The 17,096-nt window shown below is 44.1% G+C and overlaps 1 protein-coding gene across 1 annotated transcript in view; it reads left to right on the top strand.

Moving 5' to 3' along the window:
- Positions 1 to 308: 308 nt before the first annotated feature.
- T265_03885 (hypothetical protein) overlaps positions 309 to 17,096 on the top strand; it is a gene marked incomplete at both ends in the record, with an annotated part of 37,257 nt that continues 20,469 nt past the window's right edge. Inside the window, 6 exons of the mRNA XM_009168477.1 lie at positions 309 to 542; positions 2,061 to 2,179; positions 4,505 to 4,607; positions 5,610 to 5,755; positions 12,573 to 12,694; positions 13,808 to 14,022. Coding sequence (XP_009166741.1) covers positions 377 to 542; positions 2,061 to 2,179; positions 4,505 to 4,607; positions 5,610 to 5,755; positions 12,573 to 12,694; positions 13,808 to 14,022 — 871 coding nt within the window. The remainder of the gene's footprint in view (positions 543 to 2,060; positions 2,180 to 4,504; positions 4,608 to 5,609; positions 5,756 to 12,572; positions 12,695 to 13,807; positions 14,023 to 17,096) is intronic.

A 17,096-nucleotide genomic window follows, 5' to 3' on the forward strand; every position in this document is an offset into this window, starting at 1 on the left:
TGAGCGCTGTGGATTGTTCGTGTCTTGTCCGAACAAACTGCGGGATTTCTCTGTGGTAATATTCAGCAAGGGAATTGTATTTTTGTGGGGATGTGCTTGGCGTGAGATGTAATGGTAAGTTTAAATGTTTGTGTGAAGGAGGTGAAGGGATGGAAGTAAAACTTACTGCCATTTTGGGACCAACACCCTCAGAGGTATGTGCAGCTACGACCGGAGAATACGTGGGATTGCGGTAATTCGTTTCTCATGGTTAACAAACGCGCCCAGACAGGTTCACTCTTGATTTTTTCTTTCGCATTTTAGTTAATCAATGGCCTTGTACTTATACGTCAGTCGTCCCTCCTTCAGTTGAATGTATATCACAGTGTAATGAACGATGAAAAAAATCTTGGCCCGACTAGCGCAGAGCGATTCTGATGACCCAAACAACTCCCACAACAATATCGCTGGCAGCACCACATCCTCTCACTTTACTTCTTTTCTTGGTCGGCATTTCCGTATCGGAAAATTGTCGCTTGTGGTCGATGAAATAATTGCTGAAGGTAGGCCCTGACTGTTAACACTGTTCTCCGGGGTTTCCCGTTTGTTATTGGTGTCTGATAAAAGTATCGTCTTATTAATTTTTTGGCGACCTACTTGGCCTGTTCCCCTTGACAGGGACAAACCCTGGCCGCCGAAATTAAAACATCAGTCCAGCTGGCGTTTTTCGCCATGTATCGTCCATGGATATTATATTGTTCATAACAAGAAAGCTGGCTTCCACAAGAAACGTTTAAGCAGTTGTTTCTGGAGGTGAGGTTGGTAATCACTGCGATATGGCCTTCCAAGACTGCAGTGCAAGCGCACTTCTTCTGTAAATCGACTTGACTTTCCATGGCGTCTTTCGTCTGATATGCCTGATACTTTTTCCGCCCTGTGGGTTTTCGCCATTCTGATTTAGGCACGGATAATAACACGCTTCTTGGTAGATGGTAACTTGGCCGCCATAGTTCACTACTGAGACACCACAGCTTGAAATGCTGCATGCATTCCTCATGTGGATCACGTGATTCTCCACCGAACATCCACTTCGTGATCACCACAAACTCTGTATTTCTAAGACATTCTAGAAATACGAAACCTTTCGGTTTCCATTAACACTTCCTATCAACCGTAGCTCACGCCTGTTCTATTTGTTGCGATAGTCGAGTGGTTCCAGGTCGAGATTGGAAGGAAGACAGAATCGAAGGACGTAATGGACGCTTTAATCGTCCAGTAACGATATTACTTGAGCCGAAAATATAGAGTGAAAATGACCAGTTAAGGACCTATGAAAAGTATGGTTTACATAGTAATGACATTATGCACACCAGTTTTCCTGTTCAGGGACCTTGACCACGTGCCTGTGTTTTGTTGGTTGGAATATGACTTATTCAGTCCGTATCCAATATCCAGACATCAGTGTGCATATGTAGTGGTTCACACAGGACAACACCAGGGAACCGACTGTCAGCTAAGTCGATGCATAGTTGCTTGATTCAGACAGTTTCTACTCCTCTTCTCTATGACCGTGATTGCACATCCAGCACTTGCAGTTCCATGGACATCCAACTTGTTGAATATGGTAAGACAAATGGGGATTAGGTTGTAGGATGTGCCGGGGATCACCTTGTTAAGTCCGTTAGAGCTGTCTGCTTTATCTTAACACCTATAACACTTTCGGCTGGTTGACCCACGTCTAGCACAGCATGCCAGCAACTCGATCAACAGTGCTCACAGCACCATGTTTGCTTATGATGACCATTTAGCGACACATTCTGAAGCATCTCTTGGGAGACTAGTACGCCTGGCCGCTTGTTAAAAATCTGTCATATAGTCCTGAACCGACTAAAACGGTGTCCTACCTCCTTTATGTACTCATCAGAGGTATCGTTCTTGCACATTCACAGCTTACCAGAAGGGGAGCAAATAACTTTTTGTTAGCCCCGTACGATTTCAGAGTGACCATTTTCAAAGATAGCCCGTTTTTTCAGTTCCCTCATTCAATTCAATCTACGTTCGTGCTGTTTTGTCTGTTACAGGTGGTTTCGGCGTGGTTTTCCGTGTCCGTTCGCAGCAGGGACAGTACTATGCGCTAAAGCGAACCTGTGTGAATAGTGCTCAGAATTTGGCTATTTGCAAGCGAGAGATCACCATTGTGGTAAGTTCTGTTTCGGAAAATTATTTCTTTTAAGGACAGGGAAGCTACCGTCAAGCCCCCAGACAGGTCTGTGGTTCGAACTCCAGGTGATCTTGTATGGGCTTTAGAAACTATGCAGTATCATAGCCGAAATTTTTGGTAGCTATGCGCGGCACCACCATATTGAACTGTCCATACAGTTCAGTCGTTACTTCATGTTGGTCTACATTGTGGCAATCTGCTCTCAAATTCCAACATGCAAACGCCTTATAGAACCTCACCCAACATTACCCTGTTTCCAATCTAACCCAGGCAGCTGCATTCCTCTACCTTTTCTCTCCTTAGTTCTTAGCTGATTTGTCGAGATCTGGTCCCTTCCCTTCCTTTTTGTGGATAAGACCCATTGTAACACCGTGATCAAACGGAAAGCTGATAAACTTAGGGCGAGGAATGAATACTTGATCTTCTGACAAGTTCACTTTACCGAATATTCCTCCCAATAGGGATGTCATCCAAGAGACACCACTCGCTTTGAGAGTCCACAAGTTTTCCCAGTCAGTTATGACCCAGTTGGTAACCTCTAAAATAAGCTTACTTAACTCTCCTCTACTGGCCTTGTCACCTGGATGGTTTCTGGAGCCAAACCGTTCTAAATAACTGAACATTACTTCGATCGGAGACCGGCTTTGGGCCAAAGGAAGACCCGCCTCATTGGTTAGAGTATGAGCTAATCGGTATCGAGAATTTTCAGCTCAGCACTTCTCTCCCCATGAAGATTCTAGCTTGACCTGGTTATAAATTTCACGGTAGCGTTATAAATACGACTGATTTTCTCCTTTGTGTGTGTTGTAAGCTGTCGCAAGTTGCCATGCTTTCTAATCAACCGTGGTGGGTGGAACAACAAACTAAGAACCGACATTCGACCTGCAGCACAAGTTTGCAGTACTCAACAGTTTGGCTACTGCGTACACCAATTTTTACATTAGAATTATGTGCTTTCTTTGCTACTCTCAGATAGCTAAATTCTAAACATGACAATATTAAGTTTCCTAAGTAAACCCCATTATCGGTTTCAGCCAAGTAGATCACATACGGATATCCAAATTGACTTAGGATTTTATGTAGTGTATCAGAATAGACAAGTCCAGATTTAACAATAGGGTTGGTTTTGAGAACCGCTTGTCGCTACTTCTATGGGTTGGAAGTTTATTCAATTGCCGAATACTTGTGGTGGCTAGGCACCGAAAGCGCTTTACAGCTGAGCAATTGGTTGCTGCTGCTGCTGGACCCGTCGAAACTACCAGTAGCCTTGGCTGCAACAAAATAATAATATCCGTTAAGCTTTTAAACCATTTCGGTCCCTAGCTGTCCTGCCATCCTGAGGAAGCACGACGGCTGAGGCACTTGCAGGCTATCCAAGCGTAAACAGGAGCAGTCGAGTTGCCGTAATTGGGTACGAACCATGGGCCTTCCAATCACCTTAACTACTGAGCTCTAGCTGAGTTGAGCTGAGCTCGTGAGCTTCAGTATCTTTTTAGTTTGGGGAAACCCGAAACTTGCTGAAGACATTGTCACAGCTAATTCATGTTGGAGTTTTTGTTGTGGGTGATTGCGGTATTTGTAGTGCTCAAATTCACATCATAGTCGTCCTCCTGTCTTGGCGTGATTATTCTGGTAAGTCCACACCAAAATGGGGAAGCACTGGGCTCGCATTCTGCTCTTATTAGAGCTCATCAGCAGTGCATATTCTTGGCCGTGCTGTGGTTTGAACCCAGGACACCTGGCATGCGAGGCGAGCGCTTGAGAAACTGTCTATTCATCTTAAGCACTTTATGATACTTACATCTATTTTGTTACACTTTCATACATGACAGTGGTTCAACCGAAAAAGAATATCGACCAGAACATAGGGATTTCACGTCTGACGGTGCACCAACAATAGCGATCCAAGGCATATGAGGCATATGAGGTAATCCTAGCTTCTGCGTCTGTCGTACCCTCATAATGTGGCCTATCTGGTTTTTGCAGCCTTCTGACATCCAACTCTCACCTGTTGGTCTAAGCAAATTTCTGCATGTGACTCTTTACCCACACACCATCCCGACAAGTGAGCCTTCCTGCCACCTCGTTAAGAAAAGGCATAGATCTACATTCGCACGAAGCTTGGGTGACTCCTGCTATGTCGCCCGTAACAGACTCTTACTGAGTGAAACCGAGCTCATCCTCATGAAATGTGATTGAATTGCCTATTCCTGATGACAGGTCAAGTTGTCTTATCGTTATTTTATCACGCTTAGTAGATTATCGACTTGACGGTGATGTTTTGGTTTTACTCGAACTACACAGAGTTCACTGTCGCATAAGAACATCCTTCGGTCTATCGATTCGCGGATCAATCGGATACAGGATGGAATTTTCGAAGTTCTGCTTCTTACGGCCTACTATCCTGGTAAGTTGCTCGTTGATTTTCAGGGGGTTAGAGAATCGAGGCAGTTTTCAGCCTATTCCTAGTCACAATAAAACCATCCTACTTTGCTCACCACTGTATGTTCACATTGCCGACACAATGTGGCCTTCCCGCATGTGTTTACGCGGAAGTTTTGCGTCGGGGACAGAAACACTTCGGGTACGCTCCCACGTACACATGACGTATTTCGTCTCTTTCATAAGAAGTAGAAGCATGCTTTGGCAACTAACGTGTTTTCGTCAGAAGTCAACAGAAAGCGCAATCTGCGACGCGTATCGTTCAGATTGGATGGACGTCCTTTTCATGTTTCGTGGTTCAGCATCAAGTTTCTCCTGAGCATACCAGTGTAAATGTCGTAATTGATGCATTTGGAGTGGTCAAGCTATCCTATCACCACTCCTACAGATTTAACTAGTAGATATTCACTCAACACCGATGCTCATTGTTACGGAGGAACCGAACATTTCACTGATTTGTTCTCTGTGCAGGTGCGTTTGGCGCTCGCCATTCATTGAAATCGGTCCTACCGGCTGTTAGGAGACAACCGCACAATAATCAACACTACGATCGATATTGAAAACACCTGTCTTTGGGACTTATTTTCTCTTCAGAGCTGACTTTATTTAATTGGTCTTTTTTAGTACTCATTTAGTGTGCTTTGCAATCGAGTGTTCCATTCACCCATCACCGTAGAACCTATGTTTTTTGCCAGAATGTAACTTCGGGCATCCTGGCAGTATCGCAGTCGTCGAACGTTGTGCACTGAAAAGATCCGGAAACTGAACTTTGATCCTTTATACCCTGAGCATCTGTGCTTCCATGGACATGAAATGAAGCTGAATCACTTTGAACTGCGCATAATTAGTTAGGGGATACTGAAACCGTATGTATACCGAGCGCTCCCTTCTCTTCCGGTATCACTCTTCATTTTTTTCCATTTGGCACCTTGTGAAGTGTATGTTTTTCTCTCACTACTCAATTCAGGTAGTCTGTCACACCTGCTGAGCGAACGACAGCAACACCAGCAACGGCTAACGGAAGTGGAAGTGTTACGGATATTCTGTGATCTCTGCGAAGCTGTCTGCCGGCTGCATCACTGTAAAACACCAATCATCCACAGGGATTTGAAAGTAAGTCGCGTTGTTTATGTCCATATGTACAATACTTTGAGACTTTTGAGGGCTCTTGGACATTGCAGATAACCTTTGACTGCTATATAAACACACGCAGGCAAGGAAGAAGTACCGACCCAACTGCGCACTGGTGATGTCTCCTCGTATGGTGACGAAACGTTTGCAAGCCAATTGCCAAGCTCGGCGAACAGATCAACAGCCATCTGATCAACAACCAATAAACTCACCCGAGCTACCAATATTTCACCACATTACCAAGTGCTGTTGTCTACTAACGGTTTAGGTTATCGGGACAAGATCCATTCAAAAAGCAGTCTTGTGTGAACGTTCATCCTATCTATCTCAGGATAACCTTCACAGAACATGGATGTTCTTTTTCAAAATGTGGAACAGTGCATCAAGTTACGGAAAGGATACCCACCATGTCATAGGGCTTCTGCCGTGTCCTCGTGTGGGAGTGTTGTGTCTTGCTGAACGGTAGTGCAACTCTGTGTCGGTCCCTTGGCTTCCTGCTCCGCCCACTATGGTATATCAAAAGACACGGTAGCTCTACACAGCCCTTTATGGAGACAACGGGAAATTATTACAACTGTATTTATGGGGTAGTCACAGTGTTCCACAAGGTCGTGCCAGAATCTCCGTGAGAGGACGAAAAGCGTCGAGTCAAAGGTGCTTGACTCGATTGGCTGGCATTCTGACCAATCAGGACATGCCTTCGTTTGGCCCGTGTCCCGCACGTGACACATCCGTCCAAACGATGTGGTTGTTCGGTTATTAGGGACGGCTGACCTCCGTACAGGGAGCTACCCATTATTTTCACCTATATGTCAAACGACTCACCTGTGCTCCCTCCCAAAATTGCTTACTTAAAGAAACCGGTCCAGGCATGTACCCAGATAGGCCAGAATATAAAAACCGAGGAGGATATGACATTCCCGTCAATCTTACAGGATCCTGCAGAGTTGACTTATGTCAAAGAAGGGATTATCGATCTGCAACAGTGTAGTGTGTAATGTTATGCCCACGAGGTTTTGTTTGCAACTGTGGAAGTCGGTGTGCAATGTGACAACAAACAGTGTACGATGGTCAGTCAGTGCCACACGGGCGTCCTCGAGCAACGTTCTTATCTTGACAACTTCGTATGTGCCATTCTGTTTCAACTCAAATCCTTTGAACATCGTGGAAACGTTGGCTCCAACTTTCATGAGTTGCTTGTCATCCTCCATAATTTCTGATCTGCTCCGATCTCTTGGGTTCCTTGTTTGTAAAACCGGATTTATGGGCGCTGACTGGGTTTGCTGGATTTGAACCCTTTTAGATATTCTCCCCCAATTTCAACTATATATTTATAGGAAAAGGAATGATGACATGTGCGTAAACGACGCATCACTTTGGGTATCACTTGGTTTTCACTGCACTGTAACTGAATGTGTTGAAGTGACAAAATGTGGAATCTTACAGGTTGGGACAAAAGCGGTCTGTAAACAAATGTGCTTGTGATGAATCACTAGTTCCGTGATTAGACGGAATCGAAGGGCGTTCGCCTGCAGCACGCCTTGGAATAGTCGCTTTTTGACTAGGAAAAAAAACGACTACTGAGCTACATAACTGGTCCTGTTGAGCAGCCCCTGCTTGATAACTGCGATAAGCTTGATAAAGGAAACTACTCACAAGGTTGCTGAAAACTCTTCGAAAGCCCACAACAGGTCTCGCCCTTCTTGGGGCTCATCAGGTAGGCGCAGTCCCCGAGTTTCCGTCAACCTTATGATCTACTTGAACCCAAATTGCACTGTTCTCGAGAAATACACTAATTAGCAAATCAATTGGTTTTCACGGGAGACTCAATTGAATCTCTCGTTTATGATAAGCGATAAGCTTGCTTTTGTTCAGCCAAAGTGAACCGGAACCGCGTTTGTTGATTGTGCACATTCTTCTGGAATCTCAAAGCAAGGTTTGAAAGAAAGCTTTACTGTTTCTGCTCAGTTTACTATCTAGCTCTAACTGCGCTCTGCTTGAAGCGGGGTATTTAGCGGTGGTGCAATCTTGGGGCAGTGAGATTTCGAAGTACTTAATACAAGTGGATTCTGTGTACAATCCTGTTTGATCCAAACTGAATTAAATTGAATTATTGAATTCTTGGTTAGCACTGATACCTTTGAAATCCGACCGAGCTGCAGTTACCCTAGCCTCTTTATTTAGCGCAGTCATCTTACTATGCGGCTAACTAGAAACCTAGGTAAGTTTGCTGATGTCTGTCGTGTGGCGTAGGTTTAATCTCTCCAGCTAAACCTACTTTCGATGCATAACTATTAAAAGTCGTCGCCGAACGAATTGGTGGCAGCTAGAACCAACCTACGGCACGGACACGGCTTAAAACCGAACTCCATAAATGTGGTAGCGACGAGCTATCATATCCCCTGTTTTATCCATTCGGCTTGAAAGGTGACATAGGCCACATAGAATAAATACCATTTCGTGCGAGTCGCATCGATGAAAGATAAATGCCCACGGGTTTCGTCATGCGCAGGTAAACATGATCCACGTGCTCTTCCTGCCGTTTTTGCTGGTTTAGTCTGTTTCTTTTAGTCACCTGTCTTTCGGTTTCATGTCAGCTCTTACTGCAACGCGTACCACATGTCACTGTCCAAATTCGCTTAGTGGATTAACTAGCGGTCGTTGATCGATGTAGTTACGTAAGTTACATGGGATTTTGTAGGGTACTGAATTGGTTCGTTAATGTATGCAAGCTTGTGTTGCCAACGTTACAACATGCACTGTTCTGCAATAATGAAGATGCACTCACCGTTTGTTGCTTGCCGTATACAGAGCACCGGCGTTCGGATGCATACTAACTAGCTGTGCATGGATCGGTAGTTGCTAAACCGCACCATTTTCATTGTTTTTCGATCTTCCTGCTGTATGACCTACCACCATGCCAGTTACAAAATTGCATGGCCGGGTTTCTCACATTTAGTTTCCTGGTAGCTGGACGTTGTGAAAAGTTACTCGTGTACCACGTTACGGAGTCCACATTCTCCTCAAGTACACATCCACTAGCTCATGTAGCTACCTTAGTTTTTTTGCATCAGACTGACTTCTGATTGAGTGAAAGTGAATTCCTCCCTTACAAACCATATACGTCTAGCTGCAGATGAGCTAGAAATAAGAAGAATGAAGTCTTTGTAATGTACTACTCATAAGGTTGCTGAAAATCCGTCGACAGCCCACGACCGGTTTCGCCCTTTTTGGGGCTCATCAGGTAGGCGTTATTTTGCAAAAATATTTGTCCTGTTTATATGTGCCCTCTTACATGGACTATGTAAACATAACAGTTTCTTAGCTCTCATATCTCCTACGGGCTGTATAGCAGCTTGCGGCAGATTGTGTACAGTTTTGTGGTGAATAGAGTCAAAACGCTGCGTTGCTATTTCCAAGTAGTGCCACAGTAAGGTCTTGCCAAATGATACCACGCATTTGCCTCCATGCCACCAAGTTACACAGGAAACCACAATTCTCAATAGGTAAAATCTATTGCGTAACTTTTACATAATGATCCATCATAAATGGGTTTCGAGAAAATCAAGGGAATCCGTGCTGTATAGTTGAAGGTTGGTGATTTCGCTTCTTTGGGTCTAATTTTTCAGTCAGTAAGTGGTGTGCCATTAACTGGGAAATTTCAATATGGAAAGAAGTTTGGGTCCAAAATCCAAAGCCGTCGTACATTATCGTGGCGAAGCATAGCTTCTGTTGAGATCATATCCGGATGTGCGTAGTCTTCTCAAATCACCTTTTATTCCGTGTTTCTATTCCCAAGATGGTGGACTAATTCCACAGCTCTTATGGTCAGCCAACCTGAGCACAGAGGTTCCAGGATAACCGAGATGTCACTGCGTCTTTAAGTGATGCATGTGGCTGTTTGCAAACCAGGCTTTACTGCTGCAATCACCAGGCCACGCAGTTGACTGCACAGGGATAGGCGCACAATAAGTTTGACCAGGCTCTAATCGATCACAAATGAAACCTGTAGTTTTGGTGGATGATTGACCTCATTACGGGTCACTCTCGTTCTTGTGTAACTCCGAGGTGCACTGCTTGCGAGATATCGTTCAGCGATCGACTGTGGTTAGTACCGTCTGACTCAAAGTTCTTTTAAACAATGACTGAAATGAACTCGTAGGTTATACATTCTTCACATAATTTTCTCACAAAACGCCCTGAGTGAGTCGCACCAAGCCTGACAGTAAATCTAAAACGGAATGTAGGTGATATGTGTTTGTTGGTGCCTGACCGATGTGCACTGTGGCGGGCTGGATCACTATTATTGAGGTTTATGTACGCCTGTATATCCATTTACAAGTCATCTTGTAAGCTGTTTCTCTGTATTTTCTCTTATTGATACTGATTTTCAATGAGTTTTCTCGAATATTGGCACTGGCTGGTCCAACACTCTGTGCTGCTGGACCCAGTTGTTTCTGGTACTTGCACGTCTATGGCATCCGCGGAATATGACAGTATCTGGCTACCTGATGCTGGAAACCACCACAAGCGTCATGTCTACGAGATCTTCAGGCCACAACACCCCTCTCTTGGAAATTATTTCCCATAGCAAATTATGTAGTGAAGCTGGTGGGAGCGCCGCCATAAAGATTACCCCCAGAGAATGACTACCTGCTCATTCAGTATGTATGCTTTCTTCCTAAAAACCGGGCGTACATCTGCTGCTGAAAGTTAGTCGACAATTTCTGACGTCAGAAACGATCCAAGAAACCTAACTATCGTCAAATATTGGATCATTGGTGTCTCCGTGGAGTCCACTGATTGCAGCATTACGCAACGAAGATATGCATGATCGGGCAATGGGTAACGAATCTAAATCATTAGAGCAGCAAATAGAACTCATCAAGTTAGGGTGCCTGGGTCATGTGCGGCACGTACCCACTTGCTGTCTACCAACGTAGGAGTTGCTTTCCGTCCCAAGCCATTGTCTTCTGAAGGTTCGCGGGGATAAATCATGTTATGACAGCGTGAACTGAAAAGGGTTACCGTCAGATTGAATGCTGTGGGATATTCGAACAAGAACCCATTCGATCATTTTCCAACATGCCTGAAAACTCTGCAGGGCATGTCAGGCGACCGATCCCAGGGGCGCGCATACTGTCATTTCTCAGCTGGTCTGTCTAACCAAAGGTTGCATGTTTTTGAGATTCGCGAAGTTATCGGGTCACTCCCGCTGCTGGCGCCTTTCACTGACATGGTGCTCAGACGGATATATTCGCACGAAGTCGCTATCCTTTCCTTTTCTTCCCACTCTGTACCGAACCTTTCCTCATAGTCGTATTACAATTAAGCGCTAGTATGTATAACTGGTTTATTGCTGTCAGTGGTGATGATGGTTCAATAACTCCTTTTCACTGGGTTGACGCCACCTTCCGGAAAGCCACTCATTAGGTTTGCTTTTCATGCCTACTCAATGTCCACGCAGTTTTTTTTAACCTGTTCAAATATTATGACTTCTGATAGTTCTGCGACACCCGCCCATCTGAGAGGCATCCTTTGTCAGTCTGTGGCTTAAAAAGACTCAAAGAGACGAATCACATTCACAACCCTCCCGAGCTTCATTGTGACAGTATTATATGTAGGATAATTAATCAAGCGATACCTTATTCTTTTCGATTGGATAACAGCTAGCCTATGGTCGTTGGGTTTGTGTTCACCTGGAACCCAGCTGAATCTCTCGTTTGTGATGTTTCCAGGATGTGTGAAGGCTTTAGACCACTGACTGACTGTGTGTAATGGCTGATTGCAACTTTGTGACTGCTTCATATGGTGACTCGTGTATTTCTTCCCTAACTCTCCTAACCGCCTCATCGGTAGCCCAAACAACTAAAGTTCACTCACCCCTCCGTTCGCATGCTAGTTGTTTTAAATAAGAGATTCAGTCGTGGTTTGGACAAGTTTCTTGTTCTTGTTCTCATCCAACATAGCATATGCACTTTCCAGTTTGATTCAGTAGGACCGAGATTCAAGATCTCGACGTTCTTCAGTCATAAGCGATGTCACATGTGACGTCCGTGTCCTGTTGTGGAATCTGATTTTCATGACAAGCTCATTAAGCGGTTAGGATGCGAGACATGACCAGTATTAAACAAGGTGCAACACATTCAGTTGAAGAGCATCATAAACGAGAGATTCACATGAGTCTCCCGTGCAAAACAAATTGATTCGCAAGTGAGTGTATCTGTCGAAAGTGTTCGGCCGTTCGCATGATAATTAAAAACCGGATTTGATTTTGTTGAAGCCCTTCTGCTTAAGCATTAGCCATTCACGCTAGCAAGGTAACAAGGAAGGGAGGGACTGCTGCGTAGCGTTTCTTCATAGGGTCAGCCATTACAGCTTGTGGCTTTTAGGTTTTCCTGGTTCACAGGTAGTTCACACAAACCAAATTCATGTCGTTGACGTTGACATGTTATCGCCTCGAGGAAAATAAATTTCCAATAAAACATCTACCACCAGCAACTGGTACCATAAATAATAAACTTTTTATATTGTTTCTGTCAGCAAAATTAGGGTCCATAAATCCATGTTTCTTAAAAGCGTATTTTTATGCAAAAATGTGGATGATATAGGACATATGAGTCTGGCAGACATTGCATTCCAGTTATTCTTTGCTTAGAATTTGTTGCGAAGGGTCTCCATAATCACACGAATGATCAGTTACCGGAAAAGCTGTTTTGAATACGACATGCTCATACCGTGATACTAATTAGTTCCGAACAGTGTATGATTGTGTTTGTCTTTGATCCCCGATCTGCAGGTTGAAAACATCCTGATAGATGAACGCCAAAACTTCGTCCTCTGTGACTTCGGCAGTGCAACTTCTCGAGTCCTTCATCCGGCGGTGCATGGACTAGAACGCTGTCAAGAGGAAATCAACAAGTAAATGGTTGTTGTTGGTTACGTTTTGAGTATTTGAGTTCATTCTCATATTTCTATCACTTGTTTTTTACGGCGTTGGATAAACCGAGGATCAGTGGCCAAACAAACGGCACCCATAAGGCCTCGAATATAGGTTTTCCATGTTACGAAACACTGTCTTATTTATTCGGTCTTTGTGATTTGTTATTTCAGACGCTGCTTCTTACCTTCTTTATATCAAGCTCCCCTTTTCCATATTATTGAAATGAAGTCCCGCATTTTCCAGTTTGCCAGTCTGAAGTTGCCTTCAGTAGTTTGTTGCATGAAAACAAAGCCCTTACTCTGGCTAGATATGCTTTGTATTCACTAGTTAGCTTATGTCATGCATGGTGCACGACTCACTGTGCATGTGTTCAATTTGGCGTTTTTGGTTATATAGCCACTGAAGCCCAAAAATATCTCGGTTTTGGTTAGGGACTATCGCAGCGTCGGAGAGAAATGAACTCCTCGGAACGTCATGTACAAAGTCAACGTACAGTCGGCTATATGGGTCCGTCACGCGAATCAGCTTCTCCCTGGATACACTGTACTGACTACATCAGATAGCTCACTTCCTCCGGATAAATTGTTGGGTACTTTTAAGTTAGCATCCACATATATGCCCCTGTGCAAACAGACAAACCCCCAGTCGAATCCATATGCACGCCACGACGGCGGTCCAGCAGTAGCCCAAAGCCATTTACACCAGTGCAGGTGAATCCATATCCGAAGACGTACACACATTTTGGAAAAGGTGTTAGGACGGTCAGGTCTCAACGAACAATCTTTTGTAATGTTTCATTAAGATTTCACTTTCTGTCTGTTGTAGCCAACTGATCCGCAGCGCTCTTCCATCGGTTCAACTGCAGTAGAGCCGGTCTTCATCCGGTCTCCTTTGTCTTCTTCCCTGAAGTTCCTTCTCAACTACTTAGACCATCAGACGCGATAAAATAAGTTCTTCAGTCTTCCGGCAAACATTGTTGCAACAGCTTCTATTCTTCGGCTTATTCTGTTGAATTTATTCGTGCTCATTCTCCAAGGCAACCATAACTGAGCATCCTACTGCACTGGTAAACGCATTCGTTTCCACTCCAGATACACTACACTTGCCTATCGTGCTCCAGAGATGATCAACTTGTACAGCAATGTTCCGCTTGGACCACAGATTGATATCTGGGCTCTCGGTTGTCTCTTGTACTGCCTTTGTTTCACCGCGCTCCCGTTTGGCGATAGTGCTTTGGCCATTCAGTCGGGGATCTACAGTATACCGGATACATCGCCCTATTCAGAGCGGTTACATCGTTTGATTGGTACGTATCGTTTCTCCGCACTAACTGACTGTCGCAATTTTTTATACCATTCCGAAAACGTAGACCATTGCCCGGTTTGTGGTGCTACATTATGAAGATCAGTCGAATTACCGATTAGGGTTTGCTAATGTGAAAATAATGTCAGTCTATATAACCTGACTTATTCAAATGAACTTGAGAGAGCTCAGTGGCTAAGGCATGAAACTACTGGCCCAACCTCGGCATCTCGATTGCCCCTGTCTAAGCTTGAACAATCCAGCAATATCTCAGCTCTCGTGCTTCCTTCGACCAGGATGGCAACTGGGTGTGACGGCCACACGATTCAGAAGAAAGCATATACTCAAAATGGGGATAAAACAGGCAAAGGATCTAGTGTTAGGCTTCCTCAAGAATTCTAGGGATACATCTTCAATCGTTCATTCAATTAGTCGGGAGAGGAACTAGCATTAAAAACATCATGAACATCGGTTCAAAGTATCTTCGTTCGGACTCAGTGAAGACAACATAAACCTTTGCTTCTACATGAGAGTTGTCAGATCGCGCTAAAATTGCATAGACGTTTTTGTAAGCCCATTCATTTCCATCTGTCAAGTCATTTGTTTCCTAGTGCCGGAGGGATTCTGTGAGTGAGCATAAAACACGGGACAGAAATCACAACCCGACCAAAGTTCACAGAATCTTTCTTCTTCACACAACTATCGTAGTACTAGCTCATCCACACAGACGGGCGAAAAGTGCAAACGACGTTCAAGAGCATTCATCACGTAAGCCGAATCAGAAGAACCAGACCCTAGGCTGGACTCAAATCCATGTAGGTTTCCCTATCGGCTTAAAACTTGGTGACCCACCCTAACACACAAAGTTCCTTGGTCGACACGTAACACAGGTTTAACTTAGTTAATTGGTTCTCCTTTTACCTTAAATCTCGGCGAACCTCGTAACCTAGTCACTTGGCTCGATGAAGCTTCTGTGTCAAAGGCGAAACGTTGTCCAGCAATAAATCCACCGATTGTTCCCAAACTTTTCCGAAAGGACAGCGCGAGTTTTAGGACGTTTTCGTCGAGTCAACAAGGCCATAGTGGTAGCTGCATATCGAGCGATGTGTTCAAGAACTGATGTATTTTACTCAACATTCATTATCCGTGGTCTGACAGCGCGCACACTGAGAGACATTGCTTGTCATCGCTTTTGCGAATTTTGTAATAGCCTTCATTCTTCTGAACTAACAAATATATTCGGATCTCCTCCATAAATTTCCTCTTCCGCTAGAATTCACGAGTTTGGGCTCGTAAGGTATGCTGTCACTGATGAGGGTGGAAAATCGGCACTTAGGTGCACAGGCGCACAAACGCGTGATTTGGCGATACGCGTGATTAATTACTCATAAGGACCAAGAAATTAGGTATGAGGTTAGGTCGAGTTTCGTGGAAAGCAAAGAACTGACGGGTTGCAGAAAGGCGTCAAACATTTTTTTACGTCAGGAAAGTGTCTGGGAGACGGCAGACCGAGACAGGACCGTGTGTCCGTCTACCAGTTTACACAAATGTTGAACTTCTGTTATAGTCGGTTTGGACCTCGTAATAGTGGTCCTAACATCACTGTCGTTTGAACGCCTCTCCTGTATTCTCGACGTCTCCAGCTTCGTACTTATCAGAGCTCATCAACTGTGTTTATCTTTGGCTATGCGGACGTCTGACATGTAAGGTGAGCGTGTAGTCACTAATCTAATCGAGCACCACGGACGTACCGGAAATATACCATTTAGAAGGCGGTTGTATCCATGCTTTAATGATATGCGGTACTGGTTGACATTTAGTGTAGCTAATGGAATAGTAGTAGGTCCGCGCATAGAACCTGATAGTTACCAAGGAATGAACGTACGTTTGACCAAATGTTTTCATACATATGGTTGAATCACGAAATCGTCGTTCACACAGCTTGAAAGCAGGTCAACAACCCCTCGAAATCACTACTCGCTTACTATGAGCCTACAGCTAAATAAAACAAAAATTCACACCTATTAGGAATTTATGCGCTTCGCAAACTGATTGTCAGGTGAATGGTTCTACAGGAAGCAACCTAGAGCTGCTAACCGAAGGGTCACCTGTCCGATCTCTTAATAACCACCGAATGGGTCTCAATACGGACGGAAACACCCGCGTGTTGAACTTTCCTGTATCCGGCCTAACGATTCCCCGCGAAGTTCACTTTCTAGTCAACTAAAGTACTTAAGCTATTCATCAGCAGTCAAGGTGGTTTTCCGGAAAAGTCAGCATGAGAATTTCACAACTGGCGCCTAAAATAATTTTCTTTGCTTCATGCTATGTTACGTCTACTCACCTTCGCTCGGGTCAGTTGAGTGGAAGCAGCTGCTTTGCTTAGGATTGGAATTCAGGCTATTTAGCTATGCAGTTGTTGATCAAGAATCCCGGGTCTTTTGCTGATTTTTCACAACAGATTTGCCTTCTCTTCACCAAGTTATTCCTGTTTATACCTAGTTTGTTTAAAATCCACAGTCCTGCCTGACCTAGAAACCTGGCTCAGTGTAATTCTCGTTATAAAACTATCCTCTTCTCGGAAAATTAACGCATCTACGAACGTCGTACTTTGATAAAATCTCTTATCGGTAAAATGAACATGAAAGCAACAAATAAGTATCCAATTACGTTATTTAACAGTGACTGACTATGTGTTCCACAGAATTTCATCATTACTGTCCGTTATACCATCATAGATCTTATATGTAGGACGTTTCTAAACAACCCACTGAAATAGTGCGTATTTCTTCATGATGAATTTTAGAATCTTACTTTTCTGAAAAAGGATGGTGATAAGTAGCGGGAAGGAAACTGCTTTCTGATTGCATTCCAAGCTATCGCTGATGGTTTACCATGGTTTACAATTGGTAGAGTTTTCGTTTGTTTGTCACTTAAAAGCTCGTTGTTTCTCAGCTGCATGCTCACAGTGTGCATGCTACTCATTCCAACGCGATCTATCAGCTAGTTGGTTATGAGGGATATCTCCCTACTATTTTTGTCTATGACCTATGAATGGATTATTTTTGTCACTGGGTG

Source organism: Opisthorchis viverrini (genome assembly GCF_000715545.1).
Source record: "Opisthorchis viverrini unplaced genomic scaffold opera_v5_59, whole genome shotgun sequence".
Classification (NCBI taxonomy): domain Eukaryota; kingdom Metazoa; phylum Platyhelminthes; class Trematoda; order Opisthorchiida; family Opisthorchiidae; genus Opisthorchis; species Opisthorchis viverrini.